The 25,746-nt window shown below is 41.1% G+C and overlaps 2 protein-coding genes across 8 annotated transcripts; both read left to right on the top strand.

Moving 5' to 3' along the window:
- Positions 1 to 239: 239 nt before the first annotated feature.
- On the top strand, positions 240 to 21,279 carry ppfibp1b (PPFIA binding protein 1b). Of its 7 annotated transcripts, none has more exons than XM_053426763.1 (27): positions 240 to 764; positions 6,725 to 6,806; positions 7,381 to 7,586; positions 8,549 to 8,638; positions 8,753 to 8,866; positions 9,492 to 9,632; positions 10,161 to 10,253; positions 11,751 to 11,868; positions 12,047 to 12,091; positions 13,500 to 13,561; positions 13,651 to 13,735; positions 14,567 to 14,694; positions 15,196 to 15,293; positions 15,756 to 15,825; positions 16,039 to 16,213; positions 16,628 to 16,660; positions 17,228 to 17,369; positions 17,627 to 17,758; positions 17,918 to 18,068; positions 18,202 to 18,313; positions 18,508 to 18,596; positions 18,791 to 18,913; positions 19,004 to 19,129; positions 19,216 to 19,404; positions 19,675 to 19,839; positions 20,017 to 20,082; positions 20,180 to 21,279. In XM_053426763.1, exons 2-27 carry the CDS (start codon positions 6,743 to 6,745, stop codon positions 20,261 to 20,263), a joined length of 2,901 nt encoding a protein of 966 aa, XP_053282738.1. In that variant the 5' UTR covers positions 240 to 764; positions 6,725 to 6,742; the 3' UTR covers positions 20,264 to 21,279. The 7 variants fall into 7 exon arrangements, with proteins under 7 accessions (XP_053282738.1, XP_053282741.1, XP_053282740.1 ...); XM_053426764.1 differs by having other exon boundaries at positions 241 to 764; positions 9,492 to 9,623; XM_053426766.1 differs by lacking the exon at positions 12,047 to 12,091.
- Positions 21,280 to 22,197: 918 nt separating this feature from the next.
- Positions 22,198 to 25,271, top strand: endouc (endonuclease, polyU-specific C). The gene is made up of 8 exons (XM_053426860.1): positions 22,198 to 22,337; positions 22,495 to 22,548; positions 22,835 to 22,934; positions 23,015 to 23,126; positions 23,207 to 23,328; positions 24,199 to 24,311; positions 24,453 to 24,603; positions 24,687 to 25,271. Exons 1-8 carry the CDS (start codon positions 22,213 to 22,215, stop codon positions 24,960 to 24,962), a joined length of 1,053 nt encoding a protein of 350 aa, XP_053282835.1. The 5' UTR covers positions 22,198 to 22,212; the 3' UTR covers positions 24,963 to 25,271.
- Positions 25,272 to 25,746: the final 475 nt, after the last annotated feature.

The following is a 25,746-nucleotide window of genomic DNA, read 5'->3' as shown; positions in this document are numbered from 1 at the left end:
AGTATTAAATACACTTTAAATCCCTACTTACCTACTTTAAAGTTATGTGTGCAAGAAAGAGTTGTCCTTTTACTTAAACAAAACATTACAACTAAGCTAACCTATATTTGACTGTTTTTGCATTTCATTGCAAGTACTGTGCTTGTTCCACCCCTGACACCTACAGACCACCAGGGGGCGCGTGTGCTCGCTGGAGACTGACACGCTGGCACCTCCCAGACTTTGAGGAATTTTGGTGCTTTCGAGTTTCAGGAAAAACGTGATAAATCTCCAGCGTTTTCTTTCAACACGGGCGTTGTGCATCGGATGCGACTGATGTGTGTGGTTTAGTCTGGTTGTATTACAGACAAACAAAGTTTTGTTGTTGTTGTTTTTTAAGGTAGTACTCCGTGTCTCGCTTGTTGTTGAGATTAACGGTGATTTAGTTTTTCCATCTGGTGGAAAGACTCTCGTGTCCAATCGTGCTCGTGCTCCGGTGAACGCGCCACGACTCCGGTCACATAAAACCAGCCGCTCCGGGATCCGGGCCCAGTCCAGGAGGCGGCAGGGCGGGATTTTCCAGCGGTGACGTCCCGAAGTTTTTCCCAGCAAGCCCCCGTCACTCCCGACATGATGGCGTAGCGATGTGCACGGCCCGGGGGGAAGCGTAACACTGGTGGGCACCGAGCAGTCGACGAACCGGACACCGCGGAGTTGGTTTTAAAAACCGGGAAAACGAGGCAAACTAACGGGAAAGATCCCAGGTTTCTCCGAGCGGAGCGGCGGTGAGTGACTCTGTCGTGATTGTTTCCACTAACTCGGGTTCGGGAGTCGAAGCGAACAAAGCTGCGGCGGCTCCTCGGAGACGTGGAGAGAACGTTTGTCCACTTTCTTAAATAGTTATTATTCTTCCAGTCATAGTTGTGTTGTGTTGTGTTGACGGTCCTGCCCTCGGTGCTGGGTCCTAACTGGATGCCTTCAGGGACCGGGGGGGGCTGCCATCATATCCAACAAGTTACCGGTAGTTAAATCCCCGCGTGGGAGTCACTTTTTTTAACACTTTGCACTGTACGAAAAGCTGCTGGCAACTTGTATTTAGACTTAACTTCGTGATAAAAGTTTAATGTTTGAGGAAACTTGTCTAAAAACCTCGTATGATGGCAGAAGTCAGTGAAACGTCAGCTCCTCACGCTGAGGCTCGTTCTTCCCACAGCCCGAGGCTACTTCTTTTTACACTTCATCCGGTTTGATCTGAGCTGGACAAGGAAACTTATTCACAGATTTTTCTCTGGAGGACTTAAATCAAATTCTTCCTCTCCCCCCATTTTCCTTCACCCCAGCTACCAGTCGAGGCACATGTCTGCCCACCCTGGTTCTGGTTCTGCAACAAGTCCTCGCTTGATGTTGTATCGTTTTCTATAATATTGTTAGCTCTCAATCTTACTATGTAAACTTAAGTGAGATAGTGGGTGTGGGTGCTGTACAAATAACATGAATCAATAGCAATGTAATTACAGTTTGTGAGTGTTTCTTTCTTTCTTTCTTTCTCTGTAATAAGAGTTTAAAACCTCCACATCCACAAAAGAGCAGAAATCTGTCTTCAGGAAATATCCCTGTGACATTCAATAGGAGAGGTGGTGTAATCGACCAATATGAGATTATAATATTTGGACATGTTGCCCAGGTCTTGGTTTGATGTTGCGTTTAGGTGCTGTTCTCCCGACTCGAGTAGAAACACACTGTAAAACTAAGTGAGCTAGTTTAGTGCTTTAGTGCCTGGAGATTTTATTTCCTTTTTCCACGTGTGAAATTTGATCAGCTGTTGTATTGTCCTCCTGTTGACCTCCTTAAAAGTTTACTCTCCCCTTTCTCCAAATGGTTTCCAGAACAACAGTGATGTCTGCACTCCAGGGACCAGACCCTGTAGAAGTACTCACTATGTTTCAGTTTGTTTTGTGCAGTTCAGACTAGACAATATCTTGAGGTGTGGAATTTAAAGATGTCTCCCTGTGTGATTTAACTCTGGGGGATTCCTCAACAAGGTTAATTATTCTTCAGAATTGAGGGAAAGCCCCTGTTCCTTAGACTGCAGCAAAAAAAATGCAAGGAATTTATATAAGTAGTGTGATAATAAAGGTTGAAGCTGAGCTGCAAACCTGCATCAAGTAGACTCAGTAGTATACACAGCAAAACAACTGTGCAAACCTTCAGCTGTTAACATTACCCAACCTGCTGCCCCACAGGTGCACTATTCAGTGAATTAAAGCTCAACATCACGTAAAGGAACACACAGTGCAGTTGTGAGTAATGTGAAAAGAATGTGCGCTGCTGTCAAACATAAACAATTTTTATTTGATCTTTTCCACGTGTACAGGCAGAAAAAGATTCTTGGACGATCTTATCACACGGAGGCTTTTTAACTCTTTAACTCAATTTCTATCTTGATCAGTGTGTTTACGTTGCATCACCCACATGTGCTTCTTTGTTTATAGTTCTAGTTTGTCTTAAGATTGAGAAAATTTGGAGATTCACAATCGTATTCCTGTTCATTCTTGTGTACCTTTTTTTAAAATTAGTGAAGGTGTATTCTGCCTGCTTTCCCAGGTTGGAAATAGCTGCAGGTTGTTCCAGAGCGGTGACCTGCAGGCAGCTGATGAATGCCTCCACTGTGTCCGTGAATCACTGGACACGCAGCCCCCTGGCTTCATTTCATGCACCCTTAAACTGGGAGACAATAACATTAGCTCTGTCACGAGATTAAACCATAGCAGTCATTGTGCCCCTAATACAATTATCATAAGCATCCTGTGTCGGACACACCACTGTGGTCAGAGCCAGAATACACCCACAGAAGCTACTCTTAGGCGTTCCCTGGGGTTTTCAGTGAGAATAGAGCGTTCACTGTGTGAGGTAAAACAGGATGAGGTATGCAAGTCAGAATTAGGCTTTTTCGTTCACGGAAACTTTGCGTGAAGGTAAACACTTAGTCCAGGCCTGCATGACTCAAAACACGGAAAGTGTCATTATGCGGTGGGGCTTGGACCATCTCCTCATATCCACAGAAACTGTCACGGATTTATCTTTGTCATCGGGATAAAAATAGCTAAATGAAAGTGCTGTATGAGTTATGTCTGAATTGTAAATTCCTGTCTCCCCAGGCCATTTTACCACCAGTGTAACCAGTTTCAATGCACGTTGTTAAAGCCAGATGCATGACTGCTGTAAACACTTTTTTCCACTCGGAGACAAGTGGCTCTGAGTCTTCTATCCTGTTTTCCATTTTGTGTTTGTGTGTGTGTGTGCGCGAGAGCCCTCTCTGTGCAGTGTCCAGCGAGGATGGGTTACGTAGGATCTCTCTGCCTGAAGGGACCGAAGCTGATGGATCTGAAAAGCCATTAAAGCGGTCCACTCTCCCCCTTGTGCTCATTATTCCCTGCATGTCTCCATGAATTATATGCCTGTTTTCACCAAAGGGCAAGATTGCTTTCTGAATGTTTTGTTGTGTGGCTCTTCGGGTCTGGAGACAGGCTGCAGGCAGGCAGGTGCTGTAGTGTTGTGCAGACTGTAGCTTTGCTTTGTGTATTTTCCCCCCCCATCTTTTGTCTGCCCCTTGTCCTACAGTCAAAATACCCTGATACCACGAACAATAGGCCTCTGTATGCGTCCTCTGGTTGCTGTAAGTGGTTCTTCTAGAAGGCCAGACAGTGACACTTTGTTTTTGAGCGTGATGCTCGCTTGTTGGGATCTTTGAGATGTCTCCTTTGAGAGTGGGCTTGTACAGATGGATACTTCAGGGCCGAGCCAACACAGGTACAGATCTCGTCATCTTCGATTCTCCAAAACACAATAGAGCTGAAAATGTTCTTCTCGTACAGTTGATCATTAGTTGCTCTTCTTTGAAATATAACAGATAAGTACGTTTTCTACCATGGTTGAACAGACATGGATTTATTTATTTTTAGTAATGACCATGCAGGTGACCATCACCTTCTCTCCTGGCTCTACACCTCTCTTTTGTTTACCTTTGATTCCCCAACCATGGAGGCACGGTGAACTCCTCTGTAATTAGGTGTTCTTTGTGCTGGACTCTGTGAGCACTTGTACTGCTTCATCCAGGGCACAGACAGGGTCTTAACACCGACTGACACATGGACAGCAGGTTTTCCAAGCAGCATGTCTGGTCTTGGCCGGTGTGTTTGAGGTATGCTTTCTAAAAGCCATGTGTTAACCGTACCCATATTGGGCCGTCTCGTGTAAGAGAAAATCTGACTCAGGTTCTTTTTAAGGGGGATGCCCTCCAGCCTTATGCTCCAAGTTGAGTCATCACAATCCAGGCTCTGTAAAGGCTGGAGTTCTGCTGTTGACTCTAGAGAGGCGTGAGTTGGATGAAGTTGGGCCTCTTCCCTTCTCTTTTTCCAATGATCCACCACTGCTATGGATAAATTGTCCAAGATGTCACATTAATGAAAATCTGTTCTTAATCTGCTGTTCATGTATGACTTAAATTGTTAGTCTGTTGGAATAGTAAAACCAATCCAGGTTTCACTGGAGTCTGCTACATGATTTTGTTGACTAATCAGTTAACAGAAGAAGAAAAAGCTGCCATTCATTTGTCAAAGTAAGTCTTCAAGCAAGTTGCTTATTATTTCTGAATTTAAAGATTCTTCTCAATCGTGGATTGGGTCTCAAGATGGTGATTGTTAGTTTTCAGTCTTGACATTTCATGGAAATTATTAATCAATGGAGTGAGAAAAATACATGTTATTAAACAATGAAAATGACTGTAGATCTCAGTCCTAATTTTCTCTTCATAGAATATTTTTGCTTAACAAATTGCATCAGTGTGTTTGGAGAAATGTAGTTCACATTTTTCTTGATCTCCTTCTGCCTCTGTCTAACGTTACATGTCTTTCTGACAACATGGCCCTGATGTGCTACTGCTGATTGTAGGTATTTCACAATTCAGTGGGCATGACATTTTCTTTAAATGTCACCTTTTGAAATGACTGTTGATTTTGTACGTTCTACCCAAGTTGGAAATAATTGTTCTGAATACTGTTTTGCCTTTTTAAATGCCATGGTATATATCTGCTTTTCCCATTTGTTTAAGAAATGGGACAGACATTTACTTTAGGCAGCTGGAGAGAAGTATTTTTACCCACATTCAGAAACCACTGAGCAGTTTAATACGGAGCTGACTGGTGGCCTGCTGGTTCCTCTCATCTCTCCATGGCCTTCTGCTTGTTGTGACGATTCTTATGTTTTAGTGCATGCTTATTTTACACATAACGGAAAATGTGACCACAGGAATGCTGAAATAACAGTGTATGGTCTGTGGGTGGTTTCTACAAGGTTTGAAAATGGTCCTATGTCCCAGTGTTGGCCACTCCCAGGATGGGAGGCAGCTGATTAAAGGAAAAGGTGTGTGTGTGTGTTCTAGGTTTTATTTATGGCCGAAACACAAGTTCCCATTATGTAAGTCATTAAATATTAAGGTGAAGAAATGTTTTAAGTTGAGGGTAAGGTTAGGTTTGCATAACGGTTACCACAGGGGTTAGGGTAAGTTGTTGCAGTTCAAGCTGGTGTCTTGAGCAAATGGTACAAACATGGTATGGGGGGGGGCTATTGATGTTCTGCCATTTTGCAGGCTGTGAAGTTAGTCACAGAGCTGAATCAACATCAGGGCTAAAGGGACAACCATTGTGTTACACCTCACACCTCTGATTCTGAAATGCCATGTTGTGTAAATTCGCACACCATGGCGCCAATATGCCGGCCTGTTGGCTTCAGTGTAAACAAAAAACAGAGATATAATGAGGAGTCATCTTATTGATAATAAAGCTGGATCTTTATCCTTTTAAAAGCAGCGTGGAGAACTGTGTGTTCATGTGCGTGTGTGTGTTGTGTCTTTTGATTCAACACCCAAAGAGAAAGGAACTGCTGTGTTGTCTTGGCAGATGTCCAGCACTGGGACACTAAAATGTGTCTCCACTGAGCTCCCAACAAAAGTCCAGTGTCCCATAGGCAGGACATTCATTGTGCCAATATTAAACGTAAATGGCCTGATTGATATTCTGAAATACATTATTCATCGATCTTACCGGGACAGAATTAACATAAGACAGAACAACTCAGCAGCGCACATACCCTGGTTATCATATAACCATTTAGATGGATGGCCTTTTCTTCATATCACTCAGCTTATCCTTTTTTAAGCAAACAAATCCGTCTCACAAACGTGCTGTTATACCGGACGCAGTCCCTTTCAGACATGGAGGGTTGCTTAGGACGTACTGCAGTTGTAGTCTAATTCCTAGGTGGGGACCTTTTTGTAATGACACGCTTAACGCCAACATCACTGCACTTTGAAGCCTAGAAAGCTAAACACTGGTCACAGGTTTGCAGGATTAGTCCTCTTCCTACACTGTTGATAGTTACATCCCAGGCACACGGGGACTTGTTGTTCCATAGACTAAACTATTATCCGTGCATCACACTACTGGGTTTGTAGTCACAATAAAGAAGAATGTTTTGATTTTAAAATCCTTCATGTCCCTGTACACGTTTAAAGTGCAAAGCCTTTTAATCAAGTTTTTTTTTTTTATAAATCAAACTTCAATACACTGCTTTAGCTGGTTTTTAATTTTAGAGCATTTTTGATGAACATATCAATGGAGTTTTCATAATGACTAAAACACAGAGGGCTTGTTTTTGTTATTAATTAAGATGAATTGTCTCCTTCCAGATTTATCAGTGATTGAAGATGATGGCTGATGCCAGTGACATGTTGGCAGCGGCCCTGGAGCAGATGGATGGCATTATAGCAGGTAACGTTCTCTGACAGCTCCAAGCATCAGCATAACATTTCATTCAGGCAGTTATATGTAAATCAGTTTATTTATATCGTTATATCGTTCATTTAAACCTGAAAACAGCAATGCTTCTGATGTGTAACTCTGAGGCTGAGTAAATGGTGATAAAAGATACTTTGCTGTTTTGTCTTGGTTTGACATTTAGATAGTAGTCATGTGACCTCTGGATATGTGAGTGCAGCAGTCTCTGTGTCCACATTTAGAATATGTAGCTCTAAGCCATGTTCTCCCATGTTGCATTTTTACATTCGTTACACCAACTTATATACAATGGAGTGCCTTAACATAATTTGCCACAAGGGCCTTAAAAACATGTGGCTTACAAAGATCAGATGTCAAACCATGACCCTTGTTTGACACAATTAATATTTACAATGTGCCTTAATCACTATGAGAACCTGAGCTACATAATTGTCTATTCTCTTCTTTTTAAATAAGAACGCAGTGAAGTATGAGACGGTACGTCTGTCTTTATTTGAATTGTAGCTCCTCCTAATATGATATATTCTTCTGTTGTGCTCCACCTCAGGTTCCAAGGCCCTGGACTACTCCAACGGGATGTTCGACTGCCAGTCGCCCACCTCCCCCTTCATGGGCAGCCTGCGGGCTCTTCACCTCCTGGAAGACCTGAGAAGCGTCCTGGAGATGATGGACACAGAGGAAAGGGAGAATCTGCGCTGCCAGATCCCTGACTCCACAGCTGACAGTCTGGTCGAGTGGCTCCATGGTCAACTGGTGAGGAGCTCACATGTCAAAGATATTTACATGGGACTCATAACATTTGTAAAATAACAGTGCTAGTGTCATTGACTCGATTAAGTAATGAAACTGGCCCCAGGAAAACGCACATTTTGCATATAACATCAATATTTCTTCTGTTTTCCTCTGTGTAGCCTCAGGGCAGATTTCACATAACTGATTAATCTAGACTTAAAAGGTGTAAAAGATGGGACTCGAGTTGCCTTGAACATCTTGAAACTCCATCGTCTATTTGCTGATAAAATTAGCTCTTTTAAAGCTGAGTTATTTTGAGATTTTCTCTTAATACACATTTGATATGATTGAATGAAGAAACCCTTAATGTAAGAAAAGGTTGTGTAATCGGGGGAGGAAGGTTTGTCTGAGATAATGGAACAGGATGTTCTCCAAACAAGCTTTTAGCACATCTGGATTGCTGCTTGATAAGCTCACTGTGTGTTTCATTAAAACAGACAAACGTGGGCAAACAAACCTGTGTCTAAGAAAAAAAACCCGACTTGTTTGCTAATCGAAAAAAAGACTGTCCCTTTCTACACAGTTTCGTGGGAATGCACCATTAAATGCTGATGTTGTCAATGTCTCAGCCAGTGTGCTGCAAGAAGGACGCCAGCCTCTTGGGAACCAGAGTGTTGTTTTGGAGAGTGATGGGCTGGAGGCCAGATAAATGACTGAGTTTTTGTGTAATGCTGTAACTCACTCTGTGTAAAGCAGAGTGAATGTGAGCTTTCTTCTCAGCCATGTAAGGTTTTGTTTGAGCAGAGTAAAGCTGTGTAACAGGTCACACTTTTATATGAAACAGTTCATTTGAGATCATTTCACTGAAACCTTTTTAAAAACAGCAGAATGAATTAACTCATCGGAACAATTTCCCCATGTCTGAACTTAAAATCATCTCTTATGGTTCTTTGTTTAATCCATGTTTCCCTCTGTCCCTGCAGTCCAATGGACATGTCTCTCTGGGTAATGGTGACCACTACCAGGAAAGACTTTCCCGACTTGAAAGTGATAAGGAGTCTCTGGTGCTTCAGGTACCCATCCAGTTTTAACAAAGTCAAAGGAACTCAAATCTTATGTTTCTATTTTTACAGCACAGACCTTTTTAATGTCTCTTAAGATAAAAGTAATGATATGGTTCCCTGCAGGTGAGCGTGCTGACAGACCAGGTGGAAGCTCAGGGAGAGAAGATTCGGGATCTGGACTTGTGTTTGGAGGAGCACAGGGAGAAACTCAACGCCACTGAGGAGATGCTGCAACAGGTGCGTGTGTGTGTGTGTGTGCATGCATGTATTTCATATATAATGCAGCTCAGGAGTCACCCAGTTGGGAAAGCTTTGCACTGGTTCGGACTAGACAGTGACTTTAAGCTGGAAGATGCAAGTTATTTTCCTCTTATCACTTGATTGTGTTTGCTGTTGGCTATTTATATAATGTTGGCAACTGTCCATGCCTTCCTTTAGCTCAAAGCACTGAGCCATTGTATTTTTGTTCATCATTATACTGTCAACAAGTCTACATACAACGCTTTAGTGACCCGTGGGAATGTTGTCATCACCTTCACCCATAGTGCTATTAAATAATGTGAACATGGAAGCTTTGTGGTCGGCTGTGGCTCAGGAGGAAGAGCGAGTCGTCCACAAGCGGAGGAGTTTGGTTTTAATCCCGTGCGTCCGGGCTGCCCAACAAAGTGTCCCTGGGAAAGGCACTAAACTCCCACAGTGTAAATGATGTGTGATAGATAAAGTACTCCATATAAAAGCGCTGTATAAACATGTGTGTGAATGTATCTTTTAGTGCACATTATTTTGAGACCACAAGGGCAATATAATTCACAAAGTTTTTTTTTTAATATATATATATATCTGTCTTAATTTATCATTGTAGGAGCTTCAGTGCAGAAGTTCTCTGGAGACCCAGAAGCATGAGCTGATCTCAGAAGTGTCCAACCTGAAGCTGAAGCTCAATAACATTGACAAGGACAGAGTGAACTTTGATGACAGATTTAGGGACAGTGAGGTATGTGAGGTAATTTGAAGTCTAAGTACACACACACACACACACACACACACACCAAACACTAATTCACGTTGTCTTCGACCTGTGTGGGAAAGGGACATCTGATTTTTACTGTCTGCCCCAAACCAGCTGCAAACCATTAGAAAAATAAACTTTAACATTCACCCGACTAACCAAGAGAAATCCGCCTGCTGTGCTAGTTGCTATTAAAGATGAATCATTATAGATGTTGCTGGACCTTATTTGGAGTCAGGTCAAAAGCGTTACAGCATTTAATGTGATAAGATGTGTGTGGGCGGGGGGGGGTACTGCTCCCAGATACCATGCAGAAAACTTGGAACACTTTCAAACAGATCATATTGTTAAGCAGGAACAAATAATTAATTTCCAGGTTATACTACACAGAACATGTGTGTATATATATATATTTATTTACAGATGTACATCGGATTATACAGGTATAAATATAACTTCCGTGTATCCAGTAGTTAAACTATTTCACCATATTTCTGTGATATGCACTTTCTCTTCTTTCAGGATTTGATTCTTGAAATTAACGAACTGCGGTACAGGTTGACAGACATGGAGAGTGAGAAACTACTTTTCGAAAAGAAACTTAAATCAACAAAGGTGAGTTTCATATAAAATCTATTCAAGGCTAACGTTGTATTCTTTCCTGGTTGTTTGTTTATTTATCTCCAGTAGCTGTCGTCTCAAGCTCTGTAGTATGGTTAGGCCAGTTAAGAGAGAATTATTCCTACCACCATGTTGTCCCCCCTGAATTAATGTATCTATTATGTGTTCATTCAAAAACATCTTATCAACATCACTGTCTGCCTCTGATAACTGCTCCTAGTATGATTTTATTAATGAAATGTTCCTGTTCACAGAATCCAGTGACTCTGTATTAAGTTGTATATGATTGAGACGACTCCATTTGATCTGTAGGATCCCTTGTTCACTGGACATTGGTTGTTATTATTTCCATGTCTTATCTTGAATGAAACCTAAAGGGGAAGACTTTTGCAATAGCCATTAACTTTGGACTGTCGATCACCAATGTCCATTTTTAAATGTAGTTTTTACTCTAAATATCTTTGGTTTGAAACTCAGGTATTCTACCTTCTTGACCTCTTTTATCTTTCACTTCCTGCATCTCTATCTACCTTCTTCCCTGGTTTGTCTCTCTACTGCTTAGTTGCTAATGGCAAAGCTTTCTAGCCTGAAAATCAAAATGGGCCAGATGCAGTATGAGAAACAGAGGAAGGAGCACACACTCCAGGCTATGAAGGTTGGCTTTTCTCAGGATGACTGTCGTGCTTGCCATATGATTATGGTTTTGACCTCTCCCTTTGGCTCCTGTTCTGTTTTTATTTTTGAGGAGCAAATCCTGAAATCCGCTTTGCAGTAGTTTTCTTTTCACCCTTTTAGGCAGAATGATGTCATGTTGCATGCCAAAGTGTCCTCGGGCAAGAACCTGAACCCTGAACGGCTGAACTGTCAGTGTGTGAAGTATGTGTGGTCAAAAAAGTGCTGCATATAGAAGCACTGTATGAATGACTGTGTGACTGTAACTTTTACTGGACAGTGTTTTGAGTGGTCACGACTAGAAAAGCTCTGTAGGAATTTTATTTTTGGAAATGAATGAAATTACTTGATTTACTAAACTGTGCCATACAGTTAAATGAATAGTAAAGAACAATGAGCTCTTTTTTGATTCTTCTTTAACAAAACACCAGTTAAATCATATTAAAGTTTTCAAGATGAGAGCTATATCCTAATTTAGCTTTTTCCCCAAAACTTATATTTTAATCCCTCTTTTCCCTCATCCTACTAATTTCCGTCATTCAAATCTCCTTACAATCTAATTAGTCTCCATGCTTGATTCCTGTTCCGGTCAATCAACCTTGTACTTTTTTTAATTTATATAATTGTTCCTGTATTTGCCATTCCCTCAGCCCTCCCAGACATAAGTGCTTTCCCTGCACCCCACACACAGCAGAGCAGGTGTGGCCTGCGTGTTTGTACACCACGTCATCATCGGTGAATCCTTGTGTTGTGGTTTGTTTGTAGTGTTGCGGTGCGGAGGTGGAGGAGATGTCCTAACTGTTGTCTTCTGTTGAACAGGAGGAGCTGGCCATACTGAGAAGGCAGCTGGAGGGCAGAGACGGAGAGATGAGGAGACTGCAGGATGAGACGGGCTTCAGTGCCATGGCCTTCAGCAGTGCAGATCCCTCAGAGAGAGGTGGGAGTGTCCATTGATTCACAAGCCTGTCTGAAAACAAACATGCATGATGATTAACCTCACATATTCAACTTGATGTTAATATGATGGAGTGGTCATTTCTGTGTATACGTAGCAAAGCAGACGACAGAATCTGCCACCAACCAGTGTTTGTTTCATAATTCTTTGTCCTGTTTAGTGTCTCATCCAGATGAAACTCTTAGAAAGAGGCTGAAAGAGAAACGTAAGGGGGGTTTTATGTTTGCGTTTATCATTGCACTCAATTACTGCACCCATCTCAACCCCTGTTTGCATGAACGAGCATGAGCCATGTGAACTCTGCTTGTCCATTATAACCCATCAGAGTGCTAATACCCGATCACAGAGCACCACACCTCTGTGACACTTTTATTTTTCCCATTTTGAGCTGAACGAATCCAAAGTCATCAAACAGCCTGTGTGTGTTATCGTTGTGTTTTTAGTTTCCAGCCTGGAACAGCAACAAGGAATGTCTGCTTCTCTGTTTTCAACAGGAATGAGGAATGAACTGTTTGTCATATCTATTCAGGCTGCTCACTCATCCTCCCTCCTCATGTCCTCCAATAATAATCATCTGCACCATCCTCCTCTGTACTGCTCACACCAAAAGCCAGTGTGTGCTCTGCTAACCTTTGATGTTGTCATGTGCAGTGCTGTGTGACAGGATCGTTGTTAATCAGTGTTGTCTTCATGTCTGCACCTTGACCCGTCAGTGATCCTTCGCCCGAGTAGAGCAATTTTATTTTTCCCTCCGTGCACACATTCCGTCCCTAAGAACGGCCCTGGTATTAACCTGCATCAACAGGTAGATGTCAGTCATCAGTATTTGGGAATATGAAACTCAGGAGGACACATTTAAGTTCTCACTGCTAAAAGAATGTGGCCACATATGCCCATTTTCAGTTAATAATGATCATGAGCAAAATAATTCACGACATCAATATTATCAAAACATCTTTAGAAAGTTTGAGAAATGATTAATAATAATATAATAATAATAGTCTGTCAATTAAAACGTTTAGAATTCCACATTGTGTGTTATATCTCATTTTAGGCAAATGTAATATGCTCAGAATACTAAGGCAAATGCTAGGAGGAATAAAAAACATAGCTCGACCAATTTTCCCATTAAATGTGTTAAAATGTTTATTATTATAATTTATTTGTATTAGAAGCATCAAATTTAACTGAAATTTAATTTGATCCGTTATGGTTTCAAGTATAGGTAGAAACTTTGAAGAGGAGGCTGTAAACAGAACATTGGTTTCTTTTTATCTGGTTGTAAATGAAACTTTCATTCCCAACTCACTGAATGTGGAGGGTCTACTGCTGATTCAGCTTTGTGGCAAAGTGTGCGTTCTGAAAAGTGAAAATGCTCTACAGGTGTGAAATATGTCCACCTGCTCACACAAGGATGTTCAAAAGATTCTTGGAAAAACAAAGAGGCTGTGATGTTACTGGAATCACGGTCAGGAATATTCCAGCCAGTTTGGTCTGAATCTTGAAGTTTCACCCTGTGTGTTCAGGCTTTTTGTGCATCTCCACTTCTCAGCCTCCTCAAACACTGTGAGCTCAACAGTTCTTTGTCTGTAATCACTGTTTCCCCTGAATAGATGTGGAAGTGCAGAGAATGAAAAAGGCAGTTGAATCATTGATGGCAGCCAATGAAGAGAAGGTAGATTTGAAAAGTTTTTCCACTTTCTAACAAATCGATTGATTCAACTTGTCCTCATTGTGCGTTTTAAATTGTTTTCGTCTTTGCAGGATCGTAAGATTGAGGAACTAAAACAGTCGCTGTTACGGTACAAGAAAGTTCAAGACATGGTGATGTCCGTGCAGGGGAAGAAAGGTGAGACTCAGTAGATGAATGATGAATTTTAAAGGTTCGGTTTGTAAGATTTACGTGAAAGGGATTCAGAAATTTAATATAAAATAATCCTAGTGATGTTTTCACTCGTGAGTTTCACCTAAATTGTATGAATGGTTGTTTTCTTTACCCCAAAATGGGCCTTTTTATATTTAAATACTTTATATCAACATCAGGAGCAGGTCCTCTCCAAGGAGGCCACAATGTCTATTACAGTAGCCCAGAATGGAGAAACTAATCACATTTGTAATAACTACTACAACATTAGGTCTTCCTTCATGTTTGGAGTGGGAGGTGTCTTCAGCTGCAACATGTAACTTTACCACTAGATCTCACAAAATCCTACACACTGACCTTTTTAATGTGTTGGTGACTAAAGTAGGTCGGCTGCACAAGCAATAAGTTTAATTTTGACAGGTTTACGTTTTACCACAGATCGAATGTATGTTAAATTACTCTCAAAGTATATCATAGGTTTGAGACCGATTTCAAATGTTAAGACAACAAGTGGCCTTATTTTGTCATAATATAAAAGCCATTGTTGATTTTCCTCAGGGATCTAGTGCTCTTTTTAAATTTTTCTAAAATCTATGACAAATCTGTGGTGTTTAGAGTACGGAAAAATTTGAAAACTGCCATTGTTATAGAAATCTCTTGCATCAGCTGTCAAACAGCAGCCCCTTTTATCTATTTCCTTGTTTTCCTATGAGTTCTGTGATTGGTTGATGAATGCCAAATAAAACGGCAGATTCTTATTTTACTAGTCAAAGCATACAGTAATTTCAGTTGTCTCTTATTTGTTCTCCCCTCCAGACAAAACCAAAGAGAACGAGTATGTTGGTGATGCTTCACTTGCGTTCTTAAACATCCCCATGTCCTTTGAGCCAGAAAGGAATGAAGCTACAGATGTTCAGCAACTGAAAAGGATGAGTCCGGATGAGGTTTGTACAGAATCATATGATGCAGTGTGGCTATCACAAGTCAGGGGTTAAAGTAAATTCTAATGGTTTACAGCACACGATTTTAACAATATATTGTTGGTTTGTATTGAAATATAATTTTTTTTTAATTTATATTCTCAAAATGTAGAATGAGATTTAAGACATTTAACAAACGGTTATTGGAAACCTTAAACTATTATAGTGGTATTTCCTTCCTGCTTTAGTGCTTGTTGTTAATTGGTTCTCGCTCTGTACCTTTCTTGCCCTCGAGCTGCTTCACATCGCATAAAACTCTAAAGTGGTCAGAAAAACATCATTAACTCTGGTAAATTTCACACTTGGGATACGAGCGTTGAAGGGCACGAGGTCCAATTAATGAAATAACATCTCCTGTCAGTCCAGCAGTCGTGTGTGTTGATTTGTACTATCATGTTTTAAGACTTTGAGCTCTAAGTAGTCTAATTTCGCCTGTTCTCTTTTCACATTCTGATCCGGGCTCAGCTGGAAAGTCTAAATGGATTGAGTGACGAGTCTTCACCTGCACCGAGCCCCTCCGACCCAGAACGAGTGTCTGAGTCCTCACCAACAGACATGGAGAGGTACAACCTGAAACTCCCTACACCCACTCCAATTCTATGCTTTACTGTTTGGCAGAGATTTTCCAGTAGATGCTGAACATCATAACTTTAACACTACTCATAATCATAAATGCAATGCCCAGTGTGTAGCTGATGTGTGTCATTTGAGGGTCTTTATTCGTTTTTAAACTAAAGAAACAGGGATTTAACTTTTTTCACAGTGTTAATAATATCCCAATATTTTGTCCTAAGAGCAGCACATTGCAAACAGTAGTGTTCTCTGTCTATAGGCTGCAGTCGCACGAGGTTTGAGGAGCTCTAACAGTTTCCCTCTATACTTAACACATGAGAACAATGTGTGTAACAGCAGTTCATGTCCTGTATCACCACACTGCCGGTTCTAATGACCATGTGACACACGTTTACTATCTCAACCTCTCTGCCATGAATGAAAGTGTTTATTGGTGTGGTTTCTCATTTCAGTAACCAAGATACCACAAAGACGAGCAGCCAGGAACAGCTGGATAAGAGCGATAAGGGCAATAATGAAAAGGTAAAACCCCCCAAAAAATGATATGTGGAAAGAAGTCCTTTTTATGAAAAAAAAAAATATATATATATATAATTGTATATCAGACAGGTGTTCATATATTATAATTAAATCAAATTAGCAAACTCTTTTTGAGTTTTCCACTTAACCAGAGCTTCCAGCAAAATATGTGTAAACACTGATGCTGTATGTGAGTACGGTTTTCCCTTCTTTCAGAGCCCAAGTGAGGAAAACGGTAAGATGAGTGAAAAGCCACCTTTGAGTCCCTCGGCCACTTTGCCCGCCAACACAGAGTACGACAGCTTTGGCTCGAGAAAAGCTCGATCATCTTTTGGAAAAGGTTTCTTCAAGATCCGCGGTGGCAAAAAGTCCGGCAGCACTCCCAACCTTGGTAAGATCATTGCATATAACTTAGCAACTTAGTTTACTGTGTGTTCAGTGAAGTGAGCTTAGGCTCTAACTGAATGTTAATGACACAGTGAGATTTTCTTGAAGATTTTTCGTTTTTACCCATGACCACTTTTTATTTTCTCAAGCCACACCCATGGTGTACACTTTATGGACCATAATTTGCAGCCCACACAACCTGTGGTCCCCATTTAATTATGGAAGTCTGTTTCTGTGCTGTCGTTTGCCCTTCGTCCTGTGCATTTGTTTTTTTGTGTGTCTGTGTGTGAACTGTACACATGTCTGTTTTTTTCCACCTTCCCAATCCTGTTGTCATTTCAATTATATCTGCCCTCTTGTCTTGTTGTTTCTCTGTTGGACCCTGTCGTGTGTTGCGTGTGCTTTGTAACACGTGAAGACCGCAGCCGGAGTGCGAGTGCGCCTATGCTAGGTACAGTATTGACCTTGGGTCGTTGTAGCGTTGCAGTAGTTTTCCAAGCAAAGGAAACTACAGAGTATATCCTGCTGGGTTATACGTCTTTGCCTTTTTCTAAAATCATCCATCAACTGACATCTATTTATCATATCACGTTTCAGTAGCTGCAGTACTTTAACAACCACACCCCTGTCAGTACCCTCTGCTGCTCACATGTTGACTGTCCAGCATTCAGCCAGTCTATTGTGTATGTTGGTTTGCCTGCATGTATTTGTTTACACCCTGTTTTCTTCCTAAATGCAAATTCAAGTTGCGAACCCAGAGAATACCCAAACTAAAAATCTAAAACAAAACAACTAATTTCTTTTATACCTAATGAAATAAAAGGTTATTACTCCAGACTCAGTCAGACATAAACTAATGCATGTACTGTTCGCTATACGGGACATTTCTTTAATGCTCTGACCTCTCAGTCTGTTTTAGGAGTGTTTTCTGGCCCAGTGCAGCGGCTCTCTCTCCACTGATCTGTGTATGTTTCCCACACTGATGCTGATGATGTTCTGTTGGAATTTGTTTGTGTAGCTGAAACAGAGCAACAGGGCACCGACCATCTGGATCTGGCCGGGCTGCCACAGCAGTCTGCTAACAGTGACAGTACCAACACGCTCCCTACCACCCCAGAAGGCAAAAAAAAATCCAAAGGAATAATGAAACTATTTGGAAAGTGAGTAGAAAATGACTTGAGGATCACAACCTCATAATTTTAAGTAACTCACGACTAATCCACTCATTACTAAGTCATAAAAGAGACTTATTTTAACTATTTAAATGCCGGTAGAATAATGGATGAAGATGTAATTCTTCAATATCAGCTACAAATATATAAAAGTGTGCAGATAAGATCCTGTATTAGTCCTACTGCTGTCTGACTGGATTTAGTTTAATTTGTGTTTTTAATATTAACAATGACATATTTTTAAGGTTAAAAAGAAGTCAGTCTACCACATTTACCCTGGATGACAACTTATCAGAGGGTGAGTTCAAGCGCGGTGGTGTGCGAGCCACAGCAGGACCCAGACTGGGTTGGTCACGTGATCTCCAGCAAGTCAACAAGTGAGTCTGTGCATTCAGCCTGAATAATAAGACTCGGAATGTTTGTTTTCAATCTGCGGTACAATGAAATATAGAGATCATACAGGGACGATGGACAAAGCAGCCCATCAGGATAACAAAGCATGTAATATCTCATAATTTATACTTTTTCTTTCTCAGTGAGGTTGATGCTCCCTTTGCACGCTGGTCAAAGGATCAGGTGTGTAACTGGCTGCAGGGCCAGGGTCTGGGTCTTTACGTGAACATGGCTCGTGTTTGGATCTCCTCTGGACAGACGCTGCTACAGGCCTCACAACAGGACCTGGAGAGGGTGAGACCAGGCAGAATAATTTAATAAGTTTACCAAAGCTGGCAGGCAAAGGATTCTTGTTGGTGTTGGACTGTTCTGTGTAGAAGCACCCTGGGCTGCATAGTTCTCACTCATCTACTTGTGGGTGTTTCAGGAGCTGGGCATCAAACACCCGCTGCACAGAAAGAAGCTGCAGCTGGCTCTGCAGGCTCTCGGCTCAGAGGAGGAGGACAATAAGGGAAAGCTGGACTACAACTGGGTGACAAGTGAGGAATCACTGCTTTTATGTCGCTTCTATCAGCACCTACTGGCCCGACATGCTTGTTTGAATGTTTCTAGTTGTTTTGTGATCTTGTCTGAATGGGATTTCTTTTTTCAACGGAGGGGAACCCATCTGCACTCGTGTAGTCGAGGGATTAGACTGTACTGACGAAGCTTTCTCCTTTGCTCCTTCTCTCAGGATGGCTGGATGACATTGGTCTGCCTCAGTATAAGACCCAGTTTGATGAGGGGAGAGTGGACGGCCGCATGCTGCACTATATGACAGTGGTGAGTGTTGGCAAGAGACGCTTCCTCCACAGACCCCGGAGATAAGTGGCTCTGACAACTCCAATGCCACTTCTCATTAGATTTATAACACATTGAGTCTGAGCTGCAGTGGAGACAGTCTCACCCTCTGTGATAGCCTCTGGTTATTTAACGATTCACTCACTGTATCACTGACGTCTAACTTTGTTCCTCAGGATGACCTGCTTTCTCTGAAGGTGGGAAGCGTCCTGCATCACCTCAGCATCAAGAGAGCTATTCAAGTTCTCCGGCTCAACAACTACGAGCCCAACTGCTTGCGTCGTCGTCCGTCTGATGAGGTTTTAGCAGCGTGCCTCTAATAATGGCTACATTCAAATATACTGTTAGTTTCGATGTATTCATCTCTTTTCTCCACTTTCTGCGTGTAGAACAACATCTCTCCAGCAGAGATTTCACAGTGGACCAACCACAGGGTGATGGAGTGGCTGCGCTCTGTGGATCTCGCTGAATACGCTCCCAACCTGAGAGGCAGTGGTGTGCACGGTGGCCTGATGGTAAGGGAGTCGGTTGTTCTGTTTTCCTGAGATTACAGACTCTCCTCAAATATCCACAGCTCCTCACACATTGCCCCTCTCCTCAGGTTCTGGAGCCGCGGTACAACGTGGAGACCATGGCGCTGCTTCTGAACATCCCCCCAAACAAGACTCTGCTGCGTCGCCACCTCGCCACACATTTCAACCTGCTCATTGGCTCCGAGGCCCAGCAGCTCAAACAGGAGTGTCTCGAAAACCCAGACTACACTCTGCTTACTGCCACCACCAAGGTCAAGGTACTACATGTGATACTGAGGATACTGCTCATCCTCCAGTACTGCTTGTACCTGGACTACACAGAAAGAAAAGATGTTAAATATCAGTAAAACCTCCAAGAAAACTATCGACATTATATTTTCATTCATCATTTAATCACAGACAATAAGAGAAAATAGGACATTATAATGAACGAAAGAAATGGGTAACATTACTCTTAAAAAAACTACAGAAAAAGTAGCTAAATAAATTGTGTATTTGTCTTTTCTCTCTTTTTTTTCTCATACCAGCCGAAGAAGCTGTCCTTTGGTAGCTTTGGCAGTCTGAGGAAGAAGAAGCAGGAGGACAGTGAGGAGTACGTGTGTCCGATGGACGTGGAGATGCCAAAGGGAAGAAGCTTCCAGAAAGGCTACGAGCTCCAAATCTACGAGGACGACCTCGACAGGCTCGAACAGGCAAGTAAACTCCACCATGTTCTCATATTATAAAAAACACATTTACTAAAAACACACAATTGTTCTTTGTTCTGTGTGTTTTCACCAGTGTTTCCTTGGGTGTATCTGGTTTTTATTATCTACTGTGAGTGTCAGGTTTTTTTGTTTTGTTTTAAAGCTGCTTCTCTTCTTTCTCAGATGGAGGACTCTGAGGGAACTGTGAGACAGATTGGAGCTTTCTCTGAGGAAATTCAAAACCTGACGGTGAGAATCTACAGTTCTTGTTCACACCTTTTTTATATATTTTATTTATATTGTGGCTGTGAAGTCAAAACATTTTGTTTGTCCTGTGTTTTACCAGAGCATGCTGAAAGACGATGAATTCTTCAAAGTGGTTTCGAATTCCCCGAGCCTCAGTGTAACAGACGAGGACTCGAACGCGTGAGACCGTCGGCCCCTCCAGACCTGGTCCTGCTGTGAATGAAACTCTGTGCCAAACCTCTCCAGCCACACGAAGACCCAACAACGCTCCCACGTTTCATTTTAGTGTTACATTCAGAGATGAGCCAAAAGTATTAGTGTATTTCTATTTTTCTCAGTTTTTAGATAATGGATTTGTTAAACGTAAAGACCAGTCGCCCACTATGACTCCTGAACTTTGTCTCCTTTATTGTCGTGTGATGATGGAGGGAACATTTGGGGCAACACCACTGCTCGCCTGCCAGCTGGTTTCTGGAGATATTTTGTACTCGGTTATGTGCTGGCTTCTTTGTTTTTATGGAGGAACTAAAGTGTCAACCAGCAGAAAGATGACTTCTAGAATATGCACATATAGATTTAATATATGTCTTCTAAACTTCTGACTGTAGAAATTTTTGGAAAAGAGGTGAACTTTATAGAAGCAATATGCTGAGTAGATTTCCCCTGTTTTTTGACAGTAGTAATGATTCTGAAACAGCTGCTATGTTTTCTACCGACCTAAAACCTGCTAATTAATAATTGTCTTATAAAGTTTCCTCCTGGAGACTTGACAGGTTTTCACTCAACAGTAATACTCTGCATGCATTTGCACCGTTACATATCATATTGTACAAATGAATATCATGGCATGGTATTAAAATCCATCACATTTATACACGGGTTTGTTGTTTCTTCTATTAGAACCGCAAACTGATTTTTAAAGGAAACCTGTTGGCTCACAGTTATTTTTGGAAAGAGTTTAAACGTGACGTTAGATAATGTCTCAAAGTAATAATTTTGTAAAGGTCATACCTAAGAACGTAAATTGTGTGGGGTTATTATAGTTTTTTGTACGTTTAGATCAAGATTAGGACCAATAAAGTTATTTAAATCAATTGGGCTTTTCCTCATCATCAAATCAAGTTATGAATGAGCACAGTGGGAGATGTGGGAAAAATGTTTGTTCTACAAAACAAGGCCATTAAAGAATAAAGCAGCCTGTATATGTCTGGATTCTTAACTACACACACCAGATACAACATAATTATCAGGTCTAATGCCTGTTTTTAAATCATTGCTCTGTTTTCATGTTGAAATCTGCATAAAACAACCTCCAGGTCAAGGGGGGAGGGCAGATTAATAAATAACTTTTACAGAAATGTGTTGATATTTACCTTTTCAGAAGAGGGTTCAGTCTTTTTATTGTCTTCCCACCTCGACAGACATTTAAACCTACACGTGGTGACACCATCCTCTTCGATATGTCAGATTTTTTTTTTAATGTAAATGTCGATCAGGTGTAAACGATGGAAACCACGTCTGTTCTGACTCATCTGGAGGATTTCATCGAGTCAACGTGACGATGTGTGGACAGACAAAACAGATCAAACACAATGTTGACTCCTACTTTCTGTCTACTATAAAAAGTTTGTGTCCAGTCATTTTATGGACCATTCTTTATTTTTTAGGATGGGTGTATATGAAGCCAGTTCAAGGGGCAAACCTCTGCCAAGCCTCCATGTTCCCAGTTGTCCAGGAACATGGAGCTTGTGAACACAATTTAATAATAATACAGCTCTTCAAAATTAGATGATTTGGATCTGTGCTAAATTAAATACTAATTACAGATGTGAACATGTTAGATTAAAGTCCCATATACTGGATTATATAAGAAACACGCACATGGCCATGCCAGAGATCAACAATGAATAAGTTATCCACATCCTCGAAACAAATGTCTTGGATGATAAAGTGTAAACAATATAAAAATAAATGTATGTTTATGTTTATGAAAGCTGTCCAAGTTTTGAACACTGCCTTTTAGAATTTGGAGAAATGCCTGGAATCATTTGAGAAGAACTGTATCCTTGTGACAAAGCGCCCTCTGCTGTCTTAAATTGAAATGAGTGAACCTCAGCTTGTCCAGATTCGCCCATGCGCAGTGAATGCAACTGGTCCCAGTGTTTGCTGGAGGCAGAACCACAGAGGAACACAGTGAGTTGTCTGAGACAGTTCGAGCTGAGGGAGACGACGCGTGCAACAAGTATCATGGCTAAAATGTATGTATTTTCATTTTTTATTCTCATATTAGCTTGGAAGAGAATTTATTCCCAATACACAAGTTCAATTTAGCTCAATTGTCACAATCTTAAAAAGTTTTTTTTTATGTCTCTACTTTTACTGTCTGTGTCTAACTTGTGTCAAATGTCTGTAAAGGTTTTGTGGAGTCCTGGTCCTTGCAGTGATTCTCAGTGGTCTGGAGGCAGCAAGGTAAAAAAAAAATATATATATATATATACTAAAAACGTTTGAAACTAACACTTTAAATGGCACTTACTTATAGCACTTTGTAGTTTTCTTTTTTTTTTTCGTCCTCGGTCTGTACCCTCGGGGTTGAATGCACTTATTGTAAGTCGCTTTGGATAAAAGCGTCAGCTAAATGAAATGTAATGTAAAAAAAGGTACAGTAAACTAACAATTATGTCTTTTCAGTGTCTGTGCTGATCACGTTTCTCTATATCTGTAGTTGTCTGTACTGAACCTCTGTCTGTAACAGACCAGCTGTCAATCAGGAGCTAACCACCCTTTTCAATGAGCTGTGGAGGTTGGATGTGAATCGGTTGACGCCTGGGATAGACTACACCGTATCTGTCCAGGTACAGTACACACTCTCATTCACACAACACTCCCACTGTTGTTTTTACTAAGTGTTGTGCTGTGTGTTTGAACTGTACAGGGCAGAGCCAATTATGTGAGCCCGGGCACCCACGTTGTTCAGGACCGTGCCTCCCAGCCCTTGTTCTCCAACGTAGATGAGATCAAATTGAATAACATCACCACCACCTCCCGTAAGTGCAGCAGAACGGAGGGACGTGGTCTCACTCATCAGCAGACCTCAGTGCAGTCAATGTGATTTCTGTACCGGCAGGGCTCATGACTCTGCTGGACAACTACGAGCGGTCCACAGGCGTGGCCGAGCGAGTCACAGCAGAAGAGCAGCGTGAGACTGATCTCTTCCTGGATGCCGTCTTACAGACAGAAGTCATGAAGGTGCATTCGACATGTTACAACTAGTTGCATCTAACAAGCATCACACCTTTTTACCACCATTCACTCACTCCCCATCTCTCCTCTACTCCCCATTTGTTTTCCATGTCTCAGGCCTCTCACACAAAGAAGATCATGTAACAACACATATAAACAAAGTAGTTTTGTTTCCCAACAGCTGTTTCTAGTTTTTTGTTTCCCCACATTTAATAGGAGCTGGACTACAGTGAGAGTTTTGTCTCTTCCTGCCTCAGAGCGACACTGAACACATGTTAGAGAGAGAACAACATCTAAAACATCTGTCTGCAGCTGTGGAATGCTGCTTTGGCCTCAACAGTCTCCCCAAAGAGAATCCCAGGAAAAATATGGACATGTAGTATTTTGTAAGAAAGGCTTAGATAAGAGGGAGCAGATGACTGTTGTTTGCATGAGGACAAAAGCTTTTTTTACTCTTTCTCCACAAGACAGGTTTAGGTTTCTCTTAATCAAGCTTTAAGATATATGAATATAGAGGCACCTCATTTTTCTTTCTTTTTAAAAATCTTTTAAATGAATGAAATTATCTTCTTCTAATTTTGACACACAATCAATCATTCGTTACCATCTATATTTTCTTAATGAGTTTAAGTATATGTGTATTTCTCATGCGTGGAGTAACTTGTTCAACAAAGGTGTGGCATCCTTAAACAGTGAGATGCCTGTAATCCCAAAAAATTAATCCTTTTTACCTGCCGTTAAAAGAGGCAGAGTTAAAATGACTGTTGGACATTTCAAAGTTGTTTTGTAGCCAAACCGTTTTCTCTCATTTTGCACATGTGATTGCCTCTATCTTCTGAGTTCTGCTGCTATTAACGTGATGTGATTTGTCCACAGCGAGCTCATCAGTACCTGGTGAGTAAAGGACAGTCCAGGTCTAACTTGAGGCAGTTTAAGGATCAACTGAAATTGATCTGGTTCAACCTTTACCACAGACAGAGAAACGCAGGGTGAGATACTGAAACAACCCATAAAATACTGTCCTTTCATTTGATTCGTCATTAAATGAGTGTGTGTACAGAAAGCACAGTAATAATCATTGAATTAATATTTAATTTTACTTGGTATATTAAAATGGAAACCTTCATCAGCATGGACTCCTGTGGATTCGAGCATGTGTTTGTTGGAGAAACTAAATTTGGAACAGACATCATTGGGTTCCACAACTGGATCCAGTTCTACCTGCAAGAAAAGAACAGCAACTTGGACTACAAAGGATACAAAGCCAGCGCCCGTGACTTAGTAAGTGCAACAGTTCATCAGGGGGACATGTTTGACCTGATAACACAACCTGTTGTCTTTAAAATGACTGTTTCTGTCCACAGCCCGATCAAGACGACCATGTCCTCAACCTCCAGTTCAGCTGGCACAGCTTGGTGAAGCCTGTTGGCAGCGCCTTCATCGGGACAAGCCCTGAGTTTGAGATGGCCATCTTCACCGTCGTCTTCCTCATGAGCACGGAGAGGAGCACCAAGGTGCTGGTCACCATCGACCAGTGTCAGTTGGAGCTGGTGGTCTACAGACGAGGACGCTCCCTCGACACAGCGTACCCCAAACTGCTCAGCAGCAACAACAGACATGTGCAGCAGCACTCACACTGAAGGAACGTCTGAAAACCACCTGCATTTAATGGTGTCCAGCATCTAAAGTCTACATGTACAGGATCCCTGTATCCCAATAACTGTTAGTTTAAGATGATAATACACAAATAAAAACATAATCATGAAAATTATACTTTTTATTCTACACACGGCTACTTTAAATCACTTCTTTGCAACCATGTAGTTGATGTAATCAGTTAAACCTTGAAAAATACTTTCACCTTCCAAAAACCTACATTACCAGTGTTGACGTTTTTGTTGTTGTTGTTGTTGCACATGCTGGCAGTAATAAAACATACATTGGTATTATAGTGTGTCATAATATTGTTGTGTCAACATATTTGCAGATGTCAATGCTGTGAGATCTTCAGTTATTTTTTCTTTATTTTGATTAATGAGTTCTGACATTATTAATATCTCAAAACCTCGACAAATCAAACCATTTGCACGGTATTATACCAGTAGAGGTGAGTGAGAAAACATCTGTTAATTTATTTTATCTTAGTCTTGTATTTTGCATTATGAGCCTTTCAAATCTGTTATTTTAAACTATTTTATTAATTGTTATTTATTATTTAAATCTGCAGTAAAACATCATATTTACATTTTTATCAAATACTTCCAAGTTAACCTGACTGGTGACTTCAGCACTGAAATATAATCAGTAAATGTTGAATTTCCTACAAACCATAATCTACCAGTATCCAAAAAACAGTTTTATTTACCACCTCTGTTTGTGATGCATTTTTACTGATGTGTATTTTCATGGCGTTAAACCTCACGT

This window comes from Pleuronectes platessa, chromosome 7 (assembly GCF_947347685.1).
Source record: "Pleuronectes platessa chromosome 7, fPlePla1.1, whole genome shotgun sequence".
NCBI lineage: Eukaryota > Metazoa > Chordata > Actinopteri > Pleuronectiformes > Pleuronectidae > Pleuronectes > Pleuronectes platessa.
Note: the sequence above shows the minus strand (reverse complement) of the source record. Positions and strands in the feature narration are given on the sequence as shown.